Source organism: Scyliorhinus canicula, chromosome 1 (genome assembly GCF_902713615.1).
Source record: "Scyliorhinus canicula chromosome 1, sScyCan1.1, whole genome shotgun sequence".
Classification (NCBI taxonomy): Eukaryota; Metazoa; Chordata; class Chondrichthyes; order Carcharhiniformes; family Scyliorhinidae; genus Scyliorhinus; species Scyliorhinus canicula.
Window position 1 is genome coordinate 157,366,451 of NC_052146.1, and position 19,922 is coordinate 157,386,372.

The 19,922-nt window shown below is 46.9% G+C and overlaps 1 protein-coding gene across 3 annotated transcripts in view; it reads left to right on the forward strand.

Moving 5' to 3' along the window:
* The window catches only part of oscp1b (organic solute carrier partner 1b), an 80,459-nt gene extending 64,879 nt beyond the window's left edge, over window positions 1–15,580 (forward strand). For all 3 annotated transcript variants that reach the window (XM_038801716.1, XM_038801697.1, XM_038801708.1), the window contains 3 exons: window positions 11,358–11,497; window positions 14,026–14,089; window positions 14,574–15,580. In XM_038801716.1, the coding sequence (XP_038657644.1) occupies window positions 11,358–11,497; window positions 14,026–14,089; window positions 14,574–14,690 (321 nt within the window). In that variant the 3' untranslated portion in view covers window positions 14,691–15,580. The remainder of the gene's footprint in view (window positions 1–11,357; window positions 11,498–14,025; window positions 14,090–14,573) is intronic.
* The last annotated feature ends 4,342 nt before the right edge of the window (window positions 15,581–19,922 follow it).

Below are 19,922 nucleotides of genomic sequence, written 5' to 3' on the forward strand. Positions count from 1 at the left end.
ACCCGACTTCGGAAGCTCCAGGTTCCTCCATCCCAACAGAATCTGTCTCTGGGCCACCAGGGAGGTAAAGACCAAAACGCAGCCTCTTTCCCCCTCCCTGGGCTCCCGGATCTTCCGACACTCCAAATATTGCCACTTCTGGACTCGGAGTCTCCCTCCCTTCCAAGATCTCTGACATGACACCCAAAAATCCTTGCCAAAATCTCCTCAGCCTCGGACATGCCCAAAACATATGCATGTGGATCGCAGGACCTCCCCCACAGCGCCCACACCTGCTCTCCACCTCCTCAAAAAACCTGCTCATCCAGGCCACAGTCATATGAGCCCTGTGGACCACCTTGAACTGCATCAGGCTATGTTTGGTACATGATGAGGACGCGTTTACTCTCCGCAGGGCCTTGCCCCATAACCCGACTTCCAACTCTTCCTCCCACTTCCTCTTCACCTCCCGTATTGGAACTCCTTCCCACTCCATCAGTTTCCGAGACCCTCCCCTCACCAACCCCTTTTTTTGACATCACCTCATCCTGTAGCCCCCTTAGTGGGAGGCGAGGGAAGTCCACGACCTGCCTCCGGACAAAATCCCGCACTTGCAAGTACCTGAACCCATTCCCCTGGCAACTCAAACTCTTCATATAGCTCCTCCAAACTCAGGAAACCCTCCTCAATGAAAAAATCTCCAAATCTCTCGATCCCTTCCTGCTGCCACCCCCTAAAGCCCTCATGCAGCCCCCCCCCCCCCCCCCCCCCCCCCCCCGGGAGTGAACCGGTGGTTGGCACAGATCGGTGACCACACCGTCGCCCCTCCAGTCCCATGGGCTGTCTCCATTGTCCCCACACCCTCAGGGCTACTACTCCCACTGGGCTTGTGGAGTACTGAGCCAGCGAGAACGGCAGAGGTGCCGTTAACAAAGCCTTCAGACTCGATGCTGCCTCTACCCACTTCCACACCTACTGCTCCCCCACTACCACCTCCTAACCATCGATATATTAGCCGCTCACTAATAGTTGATAAAGTTCAGAAGGGCCAGCCTCCTTCCCCGCTCCCCCACTCAAGTAGGACCTTCTTCACCTGCGGGGCTTTCCCGAGATCGCCACATTCATCTTCCTATAAAATGCCTTGGGGATGAAAAGTGGGAGACACTGAAAAATGAACAGGAATCTCAGGGGGACTGTCATTTTCACAGTCTGTACCCTCCCCGCCAATGACGGTGATAGCACGCCCCACCTTCAGAAGTCCCTGTTCATCTGCTCTATCAGCCTGCCCAAATTTAATTTACGGAGCTGACCCCTGTCCTGTACCACATGAATACTCAGGTACCTAAAACTCCCTTCCACCACATTCAATGGCATTTCCCTCAGTCTCCTGTCCTGCCCCCTTGCCTGGATTGCAAAAACCTTGCTCTTGCCCATATTCAGTTTGTAACCTGAGAACCGGCCAAAGTCCTCCAGTATCCCCATGATTACTGCAATCCCCCACCCCCCCAACGGGTCCCTTATATAAAGGAGCAAATCGTCCGCATAGAGTGAGACCGTGTTCTCTCACTATCCCCCGCCAAACGTTTGATGTTCGCATGGCCATTGCCAACGGCTCTCTGGCCAGGGCAAACAGTAGTGGGGAGAGTGGACATCACTGTCTCGTCTCCCATCACAGGCTAAAATATTCTAATCGCTCCCGATTCGTCCTTACGTTTGCCACCGGTGCCTGATATAGCAACCAGACCCAACCCTCAAATCCCTGCCCAAACCCAAACCTTCCCAGGACCTCCCAGAGATATTTCCACTCCACCCGATCAAAGGCCTTTTCTGCATCCATGGCCATCACTACCTTGATCTCACACCCCTCCCCAGGCATCGTTATTATATTAAGGAGCCGCCTAATGTTGGACGCCATGTGTCGTCCCTTAACAAATTCCGTCTGGTCCTCCCCTATTACCCCCGAAACACAGTCCTCTATCTGTGTGGCCGCATTTAGCAGGGAGATTGGCCTATATGACCCACAGCTCTCTGGATCTTTATCCCGTTTCAAATAAGGGAAATCAATGATTGCGGTAACACTGAGGGGAGCACTCCCAACTCCTTTGACTCATTGAAAGCCTTTACCAAAAGCGGCCCCAACAGCCCGGAAAACGTCTTGTAGAACTCCGCCAGGTATTCGTGTATTCCCGGGGCTTTGCCCGATTGCATCGCCCTCAACACCTCTCCAACCTGCCAAGCCCAATTGGGGCTCCCAGCTCCTCCACCAACTCCTCATCTATCCATGGGAACTTCAGCCCCCCCAAAAATCCTCCTCCCCGGCTGGGGTTTCCGATTTATACAATTTTCTGTAAAATTCCCAAAACACATAATTCACTCTTGCTGGATATTTAGCGTCTTTCACCTCAGCCAGCAGCATTTTGTCCATCACAAAAAAAGTCTATCCGGGAATACACCTTATGCACATGGGAGTAGAATGAATACTCCTTACTCCTCGGCCTCCCGAATCTCCACAGATCGACCCCCCCCTCCCCGCCACCATGAGCTCCTTCGCCATAGCTGGTACCTTCCCAGACCTAGAACTCAACTGGTCCAACCTTGGGTCAAGAGCCATGTTGAAATCTCCCCCCCCATAATCAGTCGATGTGAATCTAGGTCCGGAATCTTCTCCAGTACCCGTCTAACAAACTCCACGTCATCCCAGTTCGGGGCATATATATTTACCAACACCATGGCTGGCCATTCCCTCCAGTTTCCCACTAATCAGAACATATCCACCCCCGGGTCCGCTTCTATATTCCCCACCTCGAATGCCACCCGCTTATTAACCAAGGTCGCCACCCCTGTCGTTTTAAAGTCTGACCCCGATTGGAACACGTGCAAAACCCATCCCTTTCTTAACCTAATCTGATCCCCCACCTTCAAGTGTGTCTCCTGCAACGTGACCACGTCCGCCTTCAATTGCCTCCAGTGTGTGAACACACGGGCCCTTTTGACTGGCTCAATCAGTCCCTGAACGCTGCACGTAACCAGTCTGGTCGGGGGGGTTTGCCGCCCCTCGCCCGTTCGATCAGCTATAGCCTCTCCTAGGCCAGTCTTCGGCCCATGTCCCGCACCTCCCCTGGTCCGCCCCCAGGTAACCACTGTCATCAACCCTCCTCCACCTTCACTTTGAAAGTCCCCTCCCTGTCAGTAGTATTATACCCCCCCCCCCCACAGATCTTCAGATTCCTCTCCCCCCGCTCTTAGTGCAAACAATCAAAACAAAGGCAAGAAGTAAAAACAGACAATCCCTCCCAAAGGTCCGAACACAGAGATCCACCCCTCATCCCTCAACAGAGAACTGTAAACCAGCCTAACCCCAAAAAGCAGAAAAACAAAAGAAACCCGAACACCAAAAACAAAGCTTTTCACAGTACAGTACATTCACTCCACTTCTCCATCAAAGTTCAAGGTCCTCCTTCTCTTGCCAGTCCATTCTCTCTCATGAAGTCCACTGCCTCCTCCGCCGAGCCAAAGCACATCTCCCGGCCCCCATAGGTCACCCCTAGGCGAGCCGGGTACAGTACTCCGAGCTTTACGCCCCTCTTGTACAGGGCCGACTTGACCCTGTTGAAGCTCGTCCTCCTCTTCACCAGCTCTGCCCCCAGGTCCTGATAGAAACGGATCTTGACACCTTCCCAGTTGCATCGCCTCATCCGCCTGGCCCACCTCATGATACGTTCCTTATCCAGGAACCGATTCAACCGTACCACCATCGCTCCCCGGCAGCTCCCCCCACCCCCCACCCACCCCCCCGCCCGGGTCTTGCGCATCACCGCCCTGTGGGCTTGATCACCTCAAACGGCCGGTGAAACGCACCTTCACCAATCAACTTCTCCAGCATCTTCCCTACTTATGCACCAGCATCTGTTCCTTCGCTCCCCCCCCACCACCCACCCACCACCACCACCCCTGGCAGGCCCAGGATCTGGATGTTCTGCCTACGAGAACATTCATTCTGAAAATAGACTGTGTTCACCAAAAGTAGACTACACAATGGGTACGATCCACCAGCGTTGAGCTCTCCCTTGAGCGCGGTGCAGCCGGTGAATGCTAAAATAACCCTCAAGCGGGCTTCCCAACAGTCTTCACGCCTCACGGGATTCACCCAAATCCCACGAGGCGTCGAGACCAAATCCCACCCACAAGGGGTGGGACCAAACAGCGCTTTTAGATGTGGCATGAAGTTTCATTGATGATCCTAAGAATATCAGGGATGGGAGTATTAGCGTGAATGAATCTGAAAGAATTACTCAACATTCGAGTCCATTCCAATCGCCAAACAGTTTATTGAAATTACGCTAGCAGGAAACTAGTCTCTGGGCGATCCAGATATTTCTCCATTGAACTAAGAAATTCATCAATGTGTATACCTGGTTCTCCAGCTCTTCCACTTTCCCTAGCAGTCGCTTCTGCTGGTCTTGTATCAGTCCCATCTCCGCTGCCGTCAAGGTAGACTGTTCCTCAAGCTCCCCTGCCAGCTCCTCCAACCTCTGAATCACCTGTACGTGGGCTGCCAGTCTCGTCTCAACGCGGTCAACCACTGCCTTGATCGAGTCCACCACCCGGGCCAGGTCCTCCAAACTTTCCTTCCATTGCTCGGTGAACAAAGGCAGGGCCGGACCCTGCCCCTGCCCCTGCCCATCTGACATCTCCATGTGCGTTGCCAGCTCCTCGCCTGCCTCAGCGAACTGGTTTGCTTTTTTCCGTGTACTTCCGGTCCGCCGCTCCGTAAACTAGGGGTCACTCCCTTCTGCTCTCACTTCTACACCTTTTTCCTCCAAAATTCCTGCTACAAACCGAGGTAAAAGCCACAAAAAGACCACCATGAGCGGCAGCTACCAAATATCTGACCGCTCACTCCATGGCTGCCACCGGAAGTCCAAATTTAATTATTTGCAATAATGTTATTTGCCCTTAAATTATTCTCCATTTCACTCTAGTATTTAATACGAGTGTGTCAAAACTAGCATCTTACCTGATCTGAGTCAACCGATTCAACTTGACCAATTAAGCTTTGTAATTGCTCTGCCTATTCTTTTAGATGTGGCATGAAGTTTCATTGATGATACTAAGAATATCAGGGATGGGAGTATTAGCGTGAATGAATCTGAAAGAATTACTCAACACTCGAGTCCATTCCAATCGCCAAACAGTTTATTGAAATTACGCTAGCAGGAAACGAGTCTCTGGGCGATCCAGATATTTCTCCATTGAACTAAGACATTCACCAATATTTATACTATTTCAAACAGTTACTGAGCCTATCCTGTTAGACACAAACCAATCCTAATGATTATAGATGACATATGTTGACCGTTTTGGGCCAATGAAATTGATTACCAGACTTTAGGGGGCTGCATGATCAGCTCATGGACAGCTGGGGGTTACTCATGGTATTGTGACATAATCTAAACCCCCTTGTCTTCCGTCCTTGGGTCTTGGGCATAACCTTGTACAGGCTGGTATCATCATCATCTACTTTCCACAAGAACATCTGCCCTAAGGGCAACATTCTGCTCTGTGTGCTTTTGTGTGTATCTGCGTGAGACAGCCCATATAAGGAATGTGGTCAAGCTGGGTAGCTTGATTCCCATGTTCCCTGATGCCTTACAAACTGTTAGATATGAATATATGTATTTTACTTGGAAATACACGTGAATTGCATAATATTTATCACAGGTGCCTCTGCCCTTGGAAACCCACTTCAACAGTATAACACTCTCTAAAATAGGATTGTTGATTTAACGTTATTGCAGACCTACTCTGCTACATCTAAATCCAAATCAACAAATTTAAAAGCCTCATAAACCCTGACTCCCAATTTTAAATTCTACTATCAATCAACTTAATAGCACATCTCTCAGCCTCCACAGTATCACCCAACAACATGTGCCACTGAAGATGCCTGAACGAAACATTGGGCACGATTTTCCAGAACACTTTCCAAGTTTATTTGTGGCGGGTTTTTCAGGGAGTTTCCCAGCGGCTCTGCTGGCGAGTTCCCCACCGCTATTCAATGACACTTAGTCATTTTTTTGGGGCCCTGGGGAGTTTCTTACTGGTTTAGCCCACACTTAGAATTTGATTAGCACTGAGGAACTGGGAACTGAACTCTAAATCGGGCCGCCATTTTGAAAGGAGCCCCAATCTCTAAATGAGCTTGTGGGTCCCCCACACCCCCACACATATGGGCAATACCCTACACTACCACCCCCCAAGTGGGAATCCCATGCATCATCCCCATCAACATCCCGGAGGCCCCTACTTACCTGCCCTGCACACCCCCACCCTTCAACCACCCCCCTCCACCTTCTTTCATGGGCATGGCCCTCTTCGGCCCCTGACACTTGGCAGTACCACCCTGGCACCTGTGCGCCCTTGCCCTACCACCCTGGCACACAGGCATTGCTCCTGCCAGCTTGGCAATGCCAACCAGGCACCTTAGCGCCAGGATGACAGTGCCAAGGTGCCCACATTCCGGGGAGGGCCAGGAGCCACCCTGCACTGACCCTGACCACCCAGGAGTCTCCGATGGCCCGAGAGACCCGCTGGGTGCCGTTCCTCCTGGTCCATATTTGTGTGCACCAGTGCTGAATGGGGAGGACGGAGGAACGAGGGTGACTGGTGGATGCTGGGTAAGTTCACCAAAACCAGTTTAAAACTGGCTACGGCATGCGCCGTTTGGTCCCACCCCTTGTGGGTGGGATTTGGTCTCGACGCCTCATGGGACTTGGGTGAATCCCGTGAGGCGTGAAGACTGTTGGGAAGCCCGCTTGAGGGCTCTTTTAGCATTCACCGGCTGCACCGCGCTCAAGAGAGAGCTCAACGCGGCTGGTGGATCGTACCCATTGTGTAGTCTACTTTTGGTTGAACACAGTCTATTTTCAGAACAGATCTGAATGAATGATAGTACATCCTCGAAACAGCAGTTCAGGCGATTGACACATTTGAGGAACATTTTCTTAGTTTTACTTCTGCATCTGCTGCCATTCTTTTGGCTGGCTTCAGAAACTGTATGAAAAGTTTCACCCAGCAGAAACAAAGCTTTTAATAGACACTCCCATGAAGAGTTAAAAAGAATTTCAATATTGTTTTTCTGACATCTACATCACCCAGTCATTTCTCAGAGCCTCGACCTCTAGCCTCAAGTCCCAAATGCAAGGACACTTTTCAATGAATATGACAAATTAGTTTGTCTTTTATTTGGTACCTGAGAATCAACTCAAAACTCTCTCCAACTATCTAATTCAATTTCTTTTGCCTCTTGTTAGTTTATCCTTGAGTTTATTGGCAGCTACCAAAACTTCACGGTCATGAGAATGTTGCTTCCAGTTCTGTTCAGAAACTGTCCTATGGTCTGTATTTCATTGCGTAACCTATTCAAGCTATGGCCTCTACCTTTACGGCTGGTAGGCTCACTACTGTAAGATCACCGTCTTGCACTACTGCAGGTTCTGTGATAATTTCCTGATGCAAGAATCACTTATGGACTTGTCATTACATGTGCTGTGCTTTCTTACTCTGCACTCTTTATTTCATGCTACCAGTCCATGGACCTCACTCATTGGCCATCCTCTGAACATACAGCCAATATGTAAACTTGTCAGGAGCTTTTCCTGCATGTCCCATAATTGTCACATCCCTCCATTTACTGGACTTTTCAAGAATATATGTCACCCGCGAACCTACTCAGGATAATTGTTCTTCAGATTTGACAGTTCTGACTGTGTCATGCACTCCTTTGACCACTACCCAACCCCTTAATATGCTGTATTATGTTCCTCAGGAACTTCATAAAACGTATGACCAAATGTGGTACAAGGTGCTTCATTTACTCCCTATCAGCTGCTCAATGACAATTCTAATTAATCGTGAGAAATGAATTTGATTACCATGTTTGATAGATACTGTTGGCGAGGTAGATGTGTGTGTTTTAAATGCTGACTAGCCTTTCCTTCAATAATATAAAATAAACTGCAGCGTGTACACATAATCTGGCAGCAGCAATGAACAGGTCCTTCAACCAGACCTCATGGACTATACAACAAACCCATGCTGACTGATGACATCACCTCATACTGATGATGGCAGCATTCATCTTAGTGTACACAATATAACAGGTACTGTCTTAGCATCTTGGCCGGTTACCTTATCAAGACCTTTCCATTCCCTATGACTTTCATTTTTTTAATACACCAAATCTCCTGTATTACGTTCTGTCTCAGATGGTCTTATACAATATTTCAGAGCTTTCTGAATTTTCTCTGAGACCTCGATCTTGATGAAATCCTGTCCTCTGCAAATAAAGCATTCAAATGTGCAACAAAATGAACTAATTGTAGAACCTTGCAAAGCGGACTAACTATCACAGAGCAGAGGAGGCATTTTGGAATTTTGATTGGAAAGGATAGGAAAAGATTTTCCCCCAATCCAACACTCATTGTTATTCTTTACCACTTACTCATTCTTTTTGTGACTCATGGGTGGGGTGATCTGCACACAACCTTTTGACATTTGTTCAGAGTTTTGTTTCCTCTTTCCTCAGCCCCAGATCACATAAGGTGGTGAGAAATGAGGAATGTGTGTTAAATACCCATCATTGGTTGTGGTTTTGTAAAACTTTAGCAAGTAAAATGTGATCACTAATCACTATCAACCTGGATTGACCTGTGGATCACCTCCCTTAATAACATTGTATATTTTGTGGGAGTGCTGCCAATTCTAAATTATTGGTTGGCATGTTGTAGAATCATAGAATGGTTACAGCAGAAAGAGGCCATTGAACCCATTGTGTCTGTGTTCGCCCTCTGCAAGAACAATTCAACTAGTGCCACTGTATTTTTCTCTGTAGCCCTGCAAATATTTCCTCTCCAGATAATGATCCAATTCTCTTTTGAAAGCCACAATTGAATCTGTCTCAACTACACTCTCAGGAATGAATTCCAGATCGTAACCACTCTTGTGTGGAAATGTTTTTCCTAACATTTCCATTGTTTCTTTTGCTCAACACCTTACATCGATGTTCTCTGGGTTTCAATCCTTCCACTCATGGGAAGTTTCTCCCTACCTCCTCTGTCCAGACCCTTCATGATTTTGAATACATTTGTTAAATACCTGTACTCTTTCAACATTCTCTTCTCTAAGAAAAACATCTACAGATTTGAGCTTCTCGTTACTAACTAAAAGAATCAAGTTTCGTTTCATCAAGCACAATTGACTAAATACAATATTTTTTTTGTAGGCAACTTATGCTTTAAACCACAAAGAGGAACATTCCCCATTCATACTTGCCTCACATACCACACGCCACAGAATTACGCGTATCGCAACTGTTCACAATCGCTCACAGCTTCCAATGGGTTGCTTCGGTTTTACTTTACCAGTCAAGCAACTTTTAATTCTAGCACTGACCTTTGCTGTGAGGGTTAAACTGAGACTCCTTCCTTCTAGCCCAAGCTAGGGGAATCTTCCAAGCCTAACTTAAGTCCTCACAAACTCAGCCTCTTCAATCTGGGTGTGAGCTCTCTCCCACACACATTCTGATTGGTGAGTAATAGAGTAAGCACATTGTCTGCTTCAGTTGCAGGACTGTTTGCCTCTATCTCCTGCTCGCCTCCTCTCAGATGGCCACTGACTATCCTAAAACAAATTGCTGTTTGTCTATGATACTTGTAGATTTGGACAAAGGTCTGCATTCCGATCTCAAAATGGCTTCCTCTCCCCTCTTCCCCTTGGCAACATGAACCTTGTATCCAGGTGGAATTGCTTATTAACTATCTTTGATCCCAACTCACTTTCAACTTAGAAGTAAATGGATAGGTAATAGAACCACTGTTTACAACCCAATACCAACAGCCCCTTTCCTGAACTTTGGGAGATCCATGGTCTACTCATTGTAAACTCAGAAGCTCCTGCCATTGTCTCCAAGGAAAAATACCTTGCACCTTCTTCTCAGTAAAACAGTCTCAGCCTTATTTTGACCTCTAACAATTTTTTTTTTGTAAATTTAGAGTGCCCAATTAATTTTTTTCAATTAAGAGGCAATTTAGATGTGGTACTGAACACTCTGCAAACATCAGTGAACATCCCCATTTCTTTTTTTAAAATAAATTTAGAGTACCAATTATTTATTTTGTTTCCAATTAAGGGGCAATTTAGTGTAGTCAATCCATCTAACCTGCACATCTTTGGGTTGTGGGGGTGAAACCCACACAAACATGGGGAGAATGTGCAAACTCCACACAGACAGTGGCCCAGAGCTAAGATTGAACATGAGACCTCGGCGCCATGGCAGTGCCTACCACTGCACCACCTTGCTGCCCAGCAACGGAGAATCCTGCCCCTCATCTGGCCAAAGCCCCTTTTTAGGCTAGCGACAGCTGTCATCACTTTTTGTTTTTTGTCGAGGGGTGTGGGTACCACTGGCTGGACCAGCATTTGTTGGTTATCTCTCATTGTTCTTGAGAAGTCACTGGTGAATTGCCTTCTTGACCTGCTGCACTCCATGTGGTGTAGGAAGGTCCACAGTGCTGTTATGGAGGGAGTTCCAGGATTTGGACCGAGCGACAGTGAAGGAACGATGATATTGTTCCAATTTAGGATGCCTTGGAGGGGAGCTTGCAGGTGGTTATTTTCCTGTGAATCTGTTGCCCTTGTTCTTCTGGATGGTAGAGATTGTGGGTTTGGAAGGTGCTATTAAGGATCTTTGGTGAGTTGCTACTGTCATGGGGGTCATGAGGTGGGTTACTCACTGCTGGATTCCTAGATCTGACCTGCTGTTCAAGCACAGTATTTATATGGCTAGTCCAGTTGAGTTTCTGGTCAATGGTCACCCCTCAGCAATGAGGGCACTGGAAAATCTCAACCAACATCAATCAGGAGAGAAACAAGTTAACATTTTGAGTCCATAGATTCCAGAATCTAACTTGCTTTTTACTCTTTTACTTCTTTTAAGTTGACTAAATATATGTTTATTTTAAGCATATTTCTTATGTTATAACAGATGTTCACTATACTTCAAAAGTATTTCATTGGCTATGAAGTGCTTTGGTAGCCCTGAGGTCAGAAAAAGGTGCTAAAAAGTTTATTCTTTCTCTCTTTTTGCCAATTGTTGGAATGCATTAACTGCATTCCTGTTCGCAGTCTCAATACCAGTGAGTACCAGATAATTTCTCTGCTATGAATCCAAATCAATCCATTTAACATCAGCACTTTGGCTTGATACTGAGTTATTGACGCTGTCATGCCAATTTGAGCCAGATTCCTCCCTGTAATCCATCATTTTCTTGCTTGTTTGCTTTTGAAAAATTGTCATTGTCTCCTGTTCTTCGTTCCAGGAGAATGCAGCTCCCAATCCACTTGCTAAGGAGGAGCTGAACCTGTTGGCACAGTTAATGGGAGGCCTAGAGATCAAGAAGCCTATTGGTACTGAGCCAGGATTTCGGCTCAATCTGTTTGGCACAGATGAGGAGGAAGAGTAAGTTGACTGCTGTATTTTAAAAAAATCTTTCATAGGGACAAGATTTATATTCGCATATATGCACATGTATATCCAGTGGTTAGCACTGCTGTCTCACAGTGCCAGGGACGTGGGTTCAATTCCGGCCTCGGGTGACTGTGCGGAGTCTGCACGTTCTCCCCATGTCTGCGTGGGTTTCCTCCTGGTGCTCCGGTTTCCTCCCATAGTCCAAAGATGTGCAGGTTAGGTGGATTGGCCATGATAAATTGTCCTTTAGTATCCAAAAGGTTAGGTGGGGTTACTGGGTTATGGGGATAGGGTGTGGGCATGGGCCTAGGTAGGGCGCTCTTTCCAAAAGTTGGTGCCGACTCGATGGGCCAAATGGCCTCCTTCTGCACTGTATGGGTTCTGTGATCCACATGTCCTTTTCCACAGATACCTGTGTGCATACAGATGTAACCTCCATGCGCACCCATGTACATGCACTCACAGCAAGACACTCCCTCACGCACACATCCACATTCATATACTTTCTCCCATATGCATGCACACCACACTGTGCACGTACTCACGAACATCAATTGCAGAATTTTCACATCTCACAATGACTCTGACATTTCCCTATAGCAGGAAAGAAAAGTTACAATTGGGAGTTGCACATTCTAGTGGCGCCTTTAAGAGGTTGCAGAGGCCCAGAGCAGTTTTACTATTTATATTCTGAACAGGGAAATGATGCCGAATGTAAGTTAACCCAAAACTAGGGCCGAAAATAATAAAACTTGGAATTATTTAATCCTCCACGCACACACACACACACACAGGAATTGTTGTGTTGGTATTACACGCTGCAGGAAGATCACAGGGACAGTGCCTCTTTAAGAGAGGGAAATCTGAGCTGTTTGCCACAATGTGGCAAGGTTCCAATCTAAGGCCTCAATATAAACCAGGCCTTTGGATCTGAGTCCAGTGGAGGTAGCAGTAATACAGTATTACCATAAATCATTACCAACAAGACCCTGACCATTACCATAATACAACAATATTAACCAGGTACAGCGGAAACAGAAACCTGGGCCTGGATTCTCTGCAGCCCCGCACCAAAATCGCGTTTGGCGCGGAGGCGGAGAATCGACTTTCCCGAAGGAATCGGGCCTGGCGTCGCTCCGGCGATTCTTCAGGCCGCGAATATCCACGTGTCCGCGAATTACGCCGCGCGGCCCCCATTCCCAGAGGCCCGTCCAGCGAACCTCCACTCCCGACCGGGACTCTCGCGTGATGGCTGCGGACTCAGTCCGCGGCCACCCTGGTGGGGGGGGGCGGGGGGGATTGGACACCAGGGGGGGCCTTATGGGTGGCCGGGGTACAGATCGGGCCGGCCCGATGCAGGGGCACACATCCGGTCGGTGGTTGGGGGGGAGGGGGCACTTTATGGAGCTGCCTCCGCGGTCCAAGTTCGCCATGGCGCTCGGCAAGGCCGCTGCTGTGCGAAACCGTTTTTACACTGGCGTGGGGACATAGCCCCATTTTGGGAGAATCCAGCCCCTGGTCTATACTATGTTATGTGAAGAAGGTTATATAAGATAGTGAAGAAAGGTTATATAAGATTGGGCCAGTGGGCTGGCGATTGGCAGATGGAGTTTAAATTGGATAAATGTGAGGTGATGCATTTTGGTAGATCTAATCAGGGCAGGACCTACTCAGTTAATGGTAGGGAGTTGGGGAGAGTTACAGAATAAAAAGATCAAGGGGTAAAGTTCATAGCTCCTTGAAGCTGGAGTCGCAGGTGGACAGGGTGGTGAAGAAGGCATTCAGCATGCTAGGTTTTATTGGTCAGAATATTGAATACAGGAGTTGGGACGTGTTGTTGAAGTTGTACAGGACATTGGTAAGACCACACATGGAATACTGTGTTCAGTTCTGGTCACCCTATTATAGGAAGGATATTGTTAAACTAGAAAGAGTGCAGAAGAGATTTACGAGGATGTTACCAGGACTTGATGGTCTGAGTTATACGGAGAGACTGGATAAGCTGGGACTTTTTCCCTGAAGTGCAGGAGGCTTAAGGATGAATTTATGGAGGTCTATAAAATAATGAGGAGCATAGATAAGGTAGATAGTCAACATCTTTTCCCAAAGGTAGAGGAGTCTAGAATTAGAGGGCATAGGATTAAGGTGAGAGCGGAGGGGTACAAAATAGACCAGAGGGGCAATTGTGTTACACAGAGGGTGGTGAGCATCTGGAACGAGCTTCCAGAGGCAGTGGTAGAGGCAGGTACAATTTGTTCCTTTAAAAAAGTTAGACAGTTACATGGGCAGAGCGGGTATAGAGGGATATGAGCCAAATGCAGGCATGTGGGACTAGCTTTGTTATAGAAACTTAGTGGCATGGACAAGCTGGGCCGAAGGGCCTGTTTCCATGCTGTAAACATCTATGACTCTATGTGAAACGAGAAGAGTTGCTTGTTGCAGTCTGATCTGTTCTAAAGAATGAAGCAGACTATTTATAGCTGCAGCAAGTTATCTTTTGACCTATTTTTGTCTTATAGTCATGCAGCGGCCGTGAGGCCTCCAGACCTTTCCGATGAAGTGATCGACATACAGGTCTCTCAGGTGAGCAGAATGATATTAGATCGCTATTTGGAGCAGCTGCACCTTACCTTTTAATGAATGTATGCAACTGTAATTTCCCCCCCCCCCCCCCCCCTCTCTCAATCAACAAATATTTTAATAGCTGTTGGCACTCGCTGACTTTTGCTATTTCAGCTAAATGGTCACATGAACCAATTCAAACATGTGCGTTGTGGAAAGGGTGTTGGTAGTTACATACAAGCCCAATCCTGTTGTGTGCTCACACACATTGACTGAACAGCACCAAAGGGCTGGTTTATGACCTATATCAACAGTGATGTCAGTTGTCATGCTTCCCCATTTGGCTGAGAAGAGCCTATTCAGCAATCAAACCAGGGATCTAGCCTCAGGACCCAGTTTCTAAACAATATCACACTGCACACAGGCATTTACCCACTCAGCTGATCGATCTACTTATAAGACAGAAGACCACTGGTCAGCTAATATGTGTTATCTCTCTCTACAGGACCAGCAGCAGCACGAAGAGTTAACACGAATAATGGGAGAGTTCCATGTCCAGGAGCAGCCCAGGCACAATCGCAGTAAAGGGGATGACTTACTGGCCATGATGGACGATCTGTGACATGCTCCCAGTCAACAGTGAGGTCACCATATTTTCCCCATGACCTTCCTTGGCACAACATTTGTGGCTGAGTGGCTAGCTTTCAGTCCTCTGAACAAGTTGTTTCTGTTATCGACTCACTCAGTCCCTGTACCAAGAGCCAAACTCCCATTCTGTACAATTTTGTGCTCCTCGGCACAGTTTCGTCCAATTACCTTTACTATACATAGTACCTATTAAACCAGCCAGAATGTGATCATATTCACCAACCTTTATGACTGTCAAAATCTGGATGGAGGTTTGGAAAGTAAATGGGCAGGGAAGACAGAAGTGGAGAAGAGAGGCTTTGGCTCAGCTGTGAATTTCTGCTATTCTGTGAACTGGAGGCAGATTTGCACAGAATGCAAGTGTTTTATTTGTGTACTTTTTGAGTGTGCGTCTGTGAAAATCAAATCGAAACATTAAAAGAGACTGGCTGATTAGCTAGCCATGGGGTGGAGGGCAGGAGTAGGTAAAAATTATATGGATAGTCGGTATGTCATGCTAATAAAACCAGTCAGTGTAGGTTATAGTTGGGTCACAGTGTCTGGCTGGTATCACAGTCTATAATAGTAGGGCCACTGGGTCATGCTATGAAATTTTGATTGTATGTGTGTGGCAGTGGGGTCACTGGGTCACCTTATGGAACCTTTACCAGCAATTGTATGAAAATCTGCCAATCTTGTACAGTTTAGATTTGTTCTAATTAAATAGACACAAATCTTGGTTCTACTTTTAATGTTAAAGGCAGAGTTGGTCTCAGGATTTGGACCTCTGCACCTTGAATTTCTAAAAGATCAACTATTAACTGCCATTAACTGTTCTTAAATAACTTTAAACACTGACAACTTTATTAAAATATTAGAACCAAACTGAGTGTCAGAGTTAATTTGTTTTTAGAAGATCTGGGCCGGGATTCTCCCCTACCCAGCGGGGCGGAGGGTCCTGGCGTAGCGGAGTGGCGCCAACCACTCCGGCGTCGGGCCTCCCCAAAGGTGCGGAATTCTCCGCACCTTTGGGGGCTAGGCCCGCGCAGGAGTGGTTGGCGCCACGCCGACCGGCACCAAAACCAGCGCCAATGGCCTTTGACGCTCGCCGGCTGGCGTCCGGGCTGGCCGAAAGGCCTTCGCCGGTTCGCGCGTGCACCAAGCGTCAGCTGCCGCTGACGTCACCACCGGCGCATGCACGGTAGGAGGGTTCTCTTCCGCCTCCGCCATAGTGGAGGCCATGGCGATGGCGGAAGAAAAAGAGTGCCCCACGGCACTGGCCCACCCGCCGACCGGTGGGCCCTGATCACGGGCCAGGCCACCCTGGGGGCACCCCCTCCCCCCCCGCGGGTCCGAGTGCCCCCCAGCCCCCAGGACCCCGGGGGCCCGCTCGAGCCGCCAATCCCACTGCTATCTAGGTGGTTGAAACCACGGCGGCGGGAGAGGCCACTCAGCGGCAGGACTTCGTCCCATCGCGGGCCGGAGAATCGCCGCAGGGGGACGCCGATCAGCGCAGAGGGCACGCCGATTGGCGCGGTGCGATTCCAGCCCCCGCCAATTCCCGGGTGGTGGAGAATTCCGGCCATGGCAGGGGTGAGATTTTCGCCGGTCCCGGGCTGGGTCGGAGAATTTTGCCCCTGATTCCTGTTTATTTTCAGTTTGTTAGTCTTTTAGTGTTTTAAAATTCACTTGAGGTACAATATTTTCATCGCATACAGTTCTCTTGGATGTTGGACTGGCTCGGATTAACCTTGTATTTAATTGACTTGCTGCAATGATTTATTTTAATGTCTTAATAATCTTTTCAATATTTCCTTTTCATATTCACTCTCCAATAGCACTACATCCGTCCTCCCTATGACCAGTGTCCTGGAGAATGGCATAGCTGGATCATAGAGAGGAATCATGTAAGGATACAATTGATAAGGTAAAGAGAAAGAACAAGAACAGGGTAGTTCGCGATGAGAGAAATGATACCACGCTGTGTAGGAAGCAGATGGTTTCAGAGTGTGGGAGAATGATAAAAAGACAGAACTAAATGCTCTGTATCTGAATACACGTAGCATACATAACAATAGCAATTAGAGAGATGTGGTTGCAAGGTGACCGAGGCTGGAATATGAACATGCAAGAGTATTTTGCATTTCAGCAGGAGAAAAAGAAATAATTGGCTGTGTCATTAAACAACGAGATTATTGCTGTAGTGAGAAATGATGTTGGTTCAGAAGAGCAAGATGTAGATTTCGTTTGGGTGGAGAGAAGTCACTGGTGGGAATCGTTTATAGGCCCCATACAGTAGCTACACCTAGCACAGAGTATACATGAAAAGAATAATGGGGACTTGTAACATAGGTACTGTAATACTTGTAGATCTTACTTTTCATTATTTAGATTTATTGTCACATGTACTGAAGTACAGTGAAAAATACAGTTCTGCGTACAGTCCAGGCAGATCGTTCCATACATGACAGACAGACATACAATAAATATACAATGTGAACACATAGACATGAGGTGAAGCATACAGAGTATAGTGCTACAACAGTAGAGAAGATGCTTAGAGAGATCAGTTTAGTCTGTAAGAGGCCCATTCAGGAGTCTGGTAACAGTGGGGAATGTGTTAGTGTGTTGTCTCAGACTTTTACATCTTCTGCCCGATGGAAGAGGTTGGAAGAGGAAATAACCCAGGTGGGAAGGGTATTGTTTATGCTACCAGCTTTCCCAAAGCAGTGGGTGGTTTAGGGTGGCACTGTGACACAGTGGTTAGCACTGCTGCCTCACAGCACCAGGTACCCGAGTTCAATTCCAGCCTTGGGTCACTGTCTGTGTGGAGTTTGCACTTTCTCCCTGTGGCTGCGCGGGTTTCCTCCGGTGCTCCGGTCTCCTCCCATAGTCCAAAGATGTGCAGACTAGTTGGATTGACCATGCTAAATTGCCCCTTAGTGCCCAATAAATTAGGTGGGGTTACTGGGTTATGGGGATAGGTCAGGGGACTGACCCTTTCAGAGGGTGGCTGGATGGGCTGAATGCACTTCTGCACTGAAGGAATTCCATAATTCTAGACCGAGTCAATGGATGGGAGATGGGTTCGCGTGATGGACTGGGCTATGTTCACGACTCTCTGTAGTTTCTTACGGTCTTGGGCCGAACAGTTGCCATACTAAGCTGTGATGCAGCCAGATAGGACGCTTTCTATAGTGCATCTTTAACAATTGTTAAGAGTCAATGTGGAAATGCCAAATTTCCTGAGGAAGTGTAGGTACTGTTGTGCTTTCTTGGCTGTTGCGTCAACGTGGGTGGACCAGGACAGATTGTTGATGGTGTGCACACCTAGTAATTTGAAGCTGTCAACCATCTCCACCTTGGCACCATTGATGCAAACAGGGATATGTACAATACTTTGCTTCCTGAAATCGCTGATCAGCTCCTTAGTTTTGCTGACATTGAAGGAGAGATTGTTGTTGTTGCACCATGTCAGTAGGTTCTCGTCTCCCTCATGTACTCTGGCTCATCGTTGTTTGAGATCCGACCCACTACAGTCGTGTCATCAGCAAACTTGTAGATGGAGTTGGAGCCGAGTTTTGTCACACAGTGGTGTGTGTATAGGGCATGTAGTGGGCTAAGTACACAGCCTTGCAGGGCCCCGATATTGACGACTATCATGGAGCAGATGTTGTTGTTTATCCTTACTGATTGTGGTCTATGTCCAGTATCCAGTTGCAGAGGGAGGAGCCAAGTCCTAGGTTTTGGAGTTTGGATATCAGTTTGGCTGGGATTATGGTCTTAAAGGCAAATTAGACAAATCAAATTTGCAAAGGTTGTCTGGAAGAAGAGTTCATAAAATATATTTCGGACAATTTCTTGGAGCAATACATTTTGGAGCCAAGCAGGGAGCAGGCTATTTTAAACCTGAAATGAGATAGGATTAATTAATAGCCTCATTGTAAAGGATCCTCTAAAATGATCAAAACATGTCAGAATTTTGCATTTAGTTTCAGTGTGAGAAATGTGGGTATAAAACTAGCATCTTCAACTAAATTACTAGGGAATGAAGACAGAGTTGGCTAAAGTCGGCTGTTTAAAAGATAGGATGGTGGAGAAGCAGTGGCATACATAAGGAGATATGTTGTCACTCTCAATAAGGTTATATTCTATTAAAGACTATGTGAAGGATGCATCATCTGTGGCTAAGGAAGTTAAGAATGGGATCAATTGAAAGAAAATGTGTGCAATACTGCAAAGATTAATGGTATGTCAGAAATGGTAAATTTTAGAAACAATCAAAGAAAGACTAAAATAAAGGGCAAAATTAAAATATTAAATAAAACCAGGTAGAAATATAAAAAGAACAGTGAGTTTGTACAAGTATATAAGAAAGAAAAAGAGTCACTGAAGTGAGTGTTGGTTCCCTAGGAATTAATGGGAAATTAGTAAAGGCAGAAACATTGAACTGGCATTTTCCATCAGACTTTACCGTAGAAGACTGTAGAAGTTAGGTGGATTGGCCATGATAAATTGCCCTTAGTGTCCAAAAATTGCCCTTAGTGTTGGGTGGGGTTACTGGGTTATGGGGATAGGGTGGAGGTGTTAACCTTGGGTAGGGTGCTCTTTCCAGGAGCCGGTGCAGACTCGATGGGCCGAATGGCCTCCTTTTGCACTGTAAATTCTATGATGACAAAAATGTCTTGGATTAATTGAAAGTCAAGAGAGGAAAAAGAAGGGAAGGAGGACCTTCAAAACAATTGCTATCGCCAGAGAAAAAGTAGCGGGATTAAAGGCTGCCACGTTCCCTGCATCCTGGGGTCTTAAAAGCGGTGATTGCAGAGATGGTGGATAATAATCTTTAATAGTGTCACAAGTAGGCATACATTAACACTGTAATCAAGTTACTGTGAAAATCTACATTGTGGATCTTCCAAAATTCCACAGATTCTGGAGAGGTCCTGGTGGTTTACAACTGTGACACCTCTTCAAGAAAGGACGGGGACAGAAAGCAGGAAACTATCGGCTAGTTGACCTAACCACTATAATTGGAAATTGCTAGAATCCATTATTGAGGAGGTAATAGGTGGGCATTCAGAAATTATAACACAGTCAAGCAGACTCAATATAGCTTATGAAAGGGAAATTGTGTTTGACTAATTTATTAGAGCTCTTTGAAAAACTAACAAAAAGAGTGGATAACGGTGAACCTGTAGAATTGGATTTCCAAAAGGCATTTGCTAAG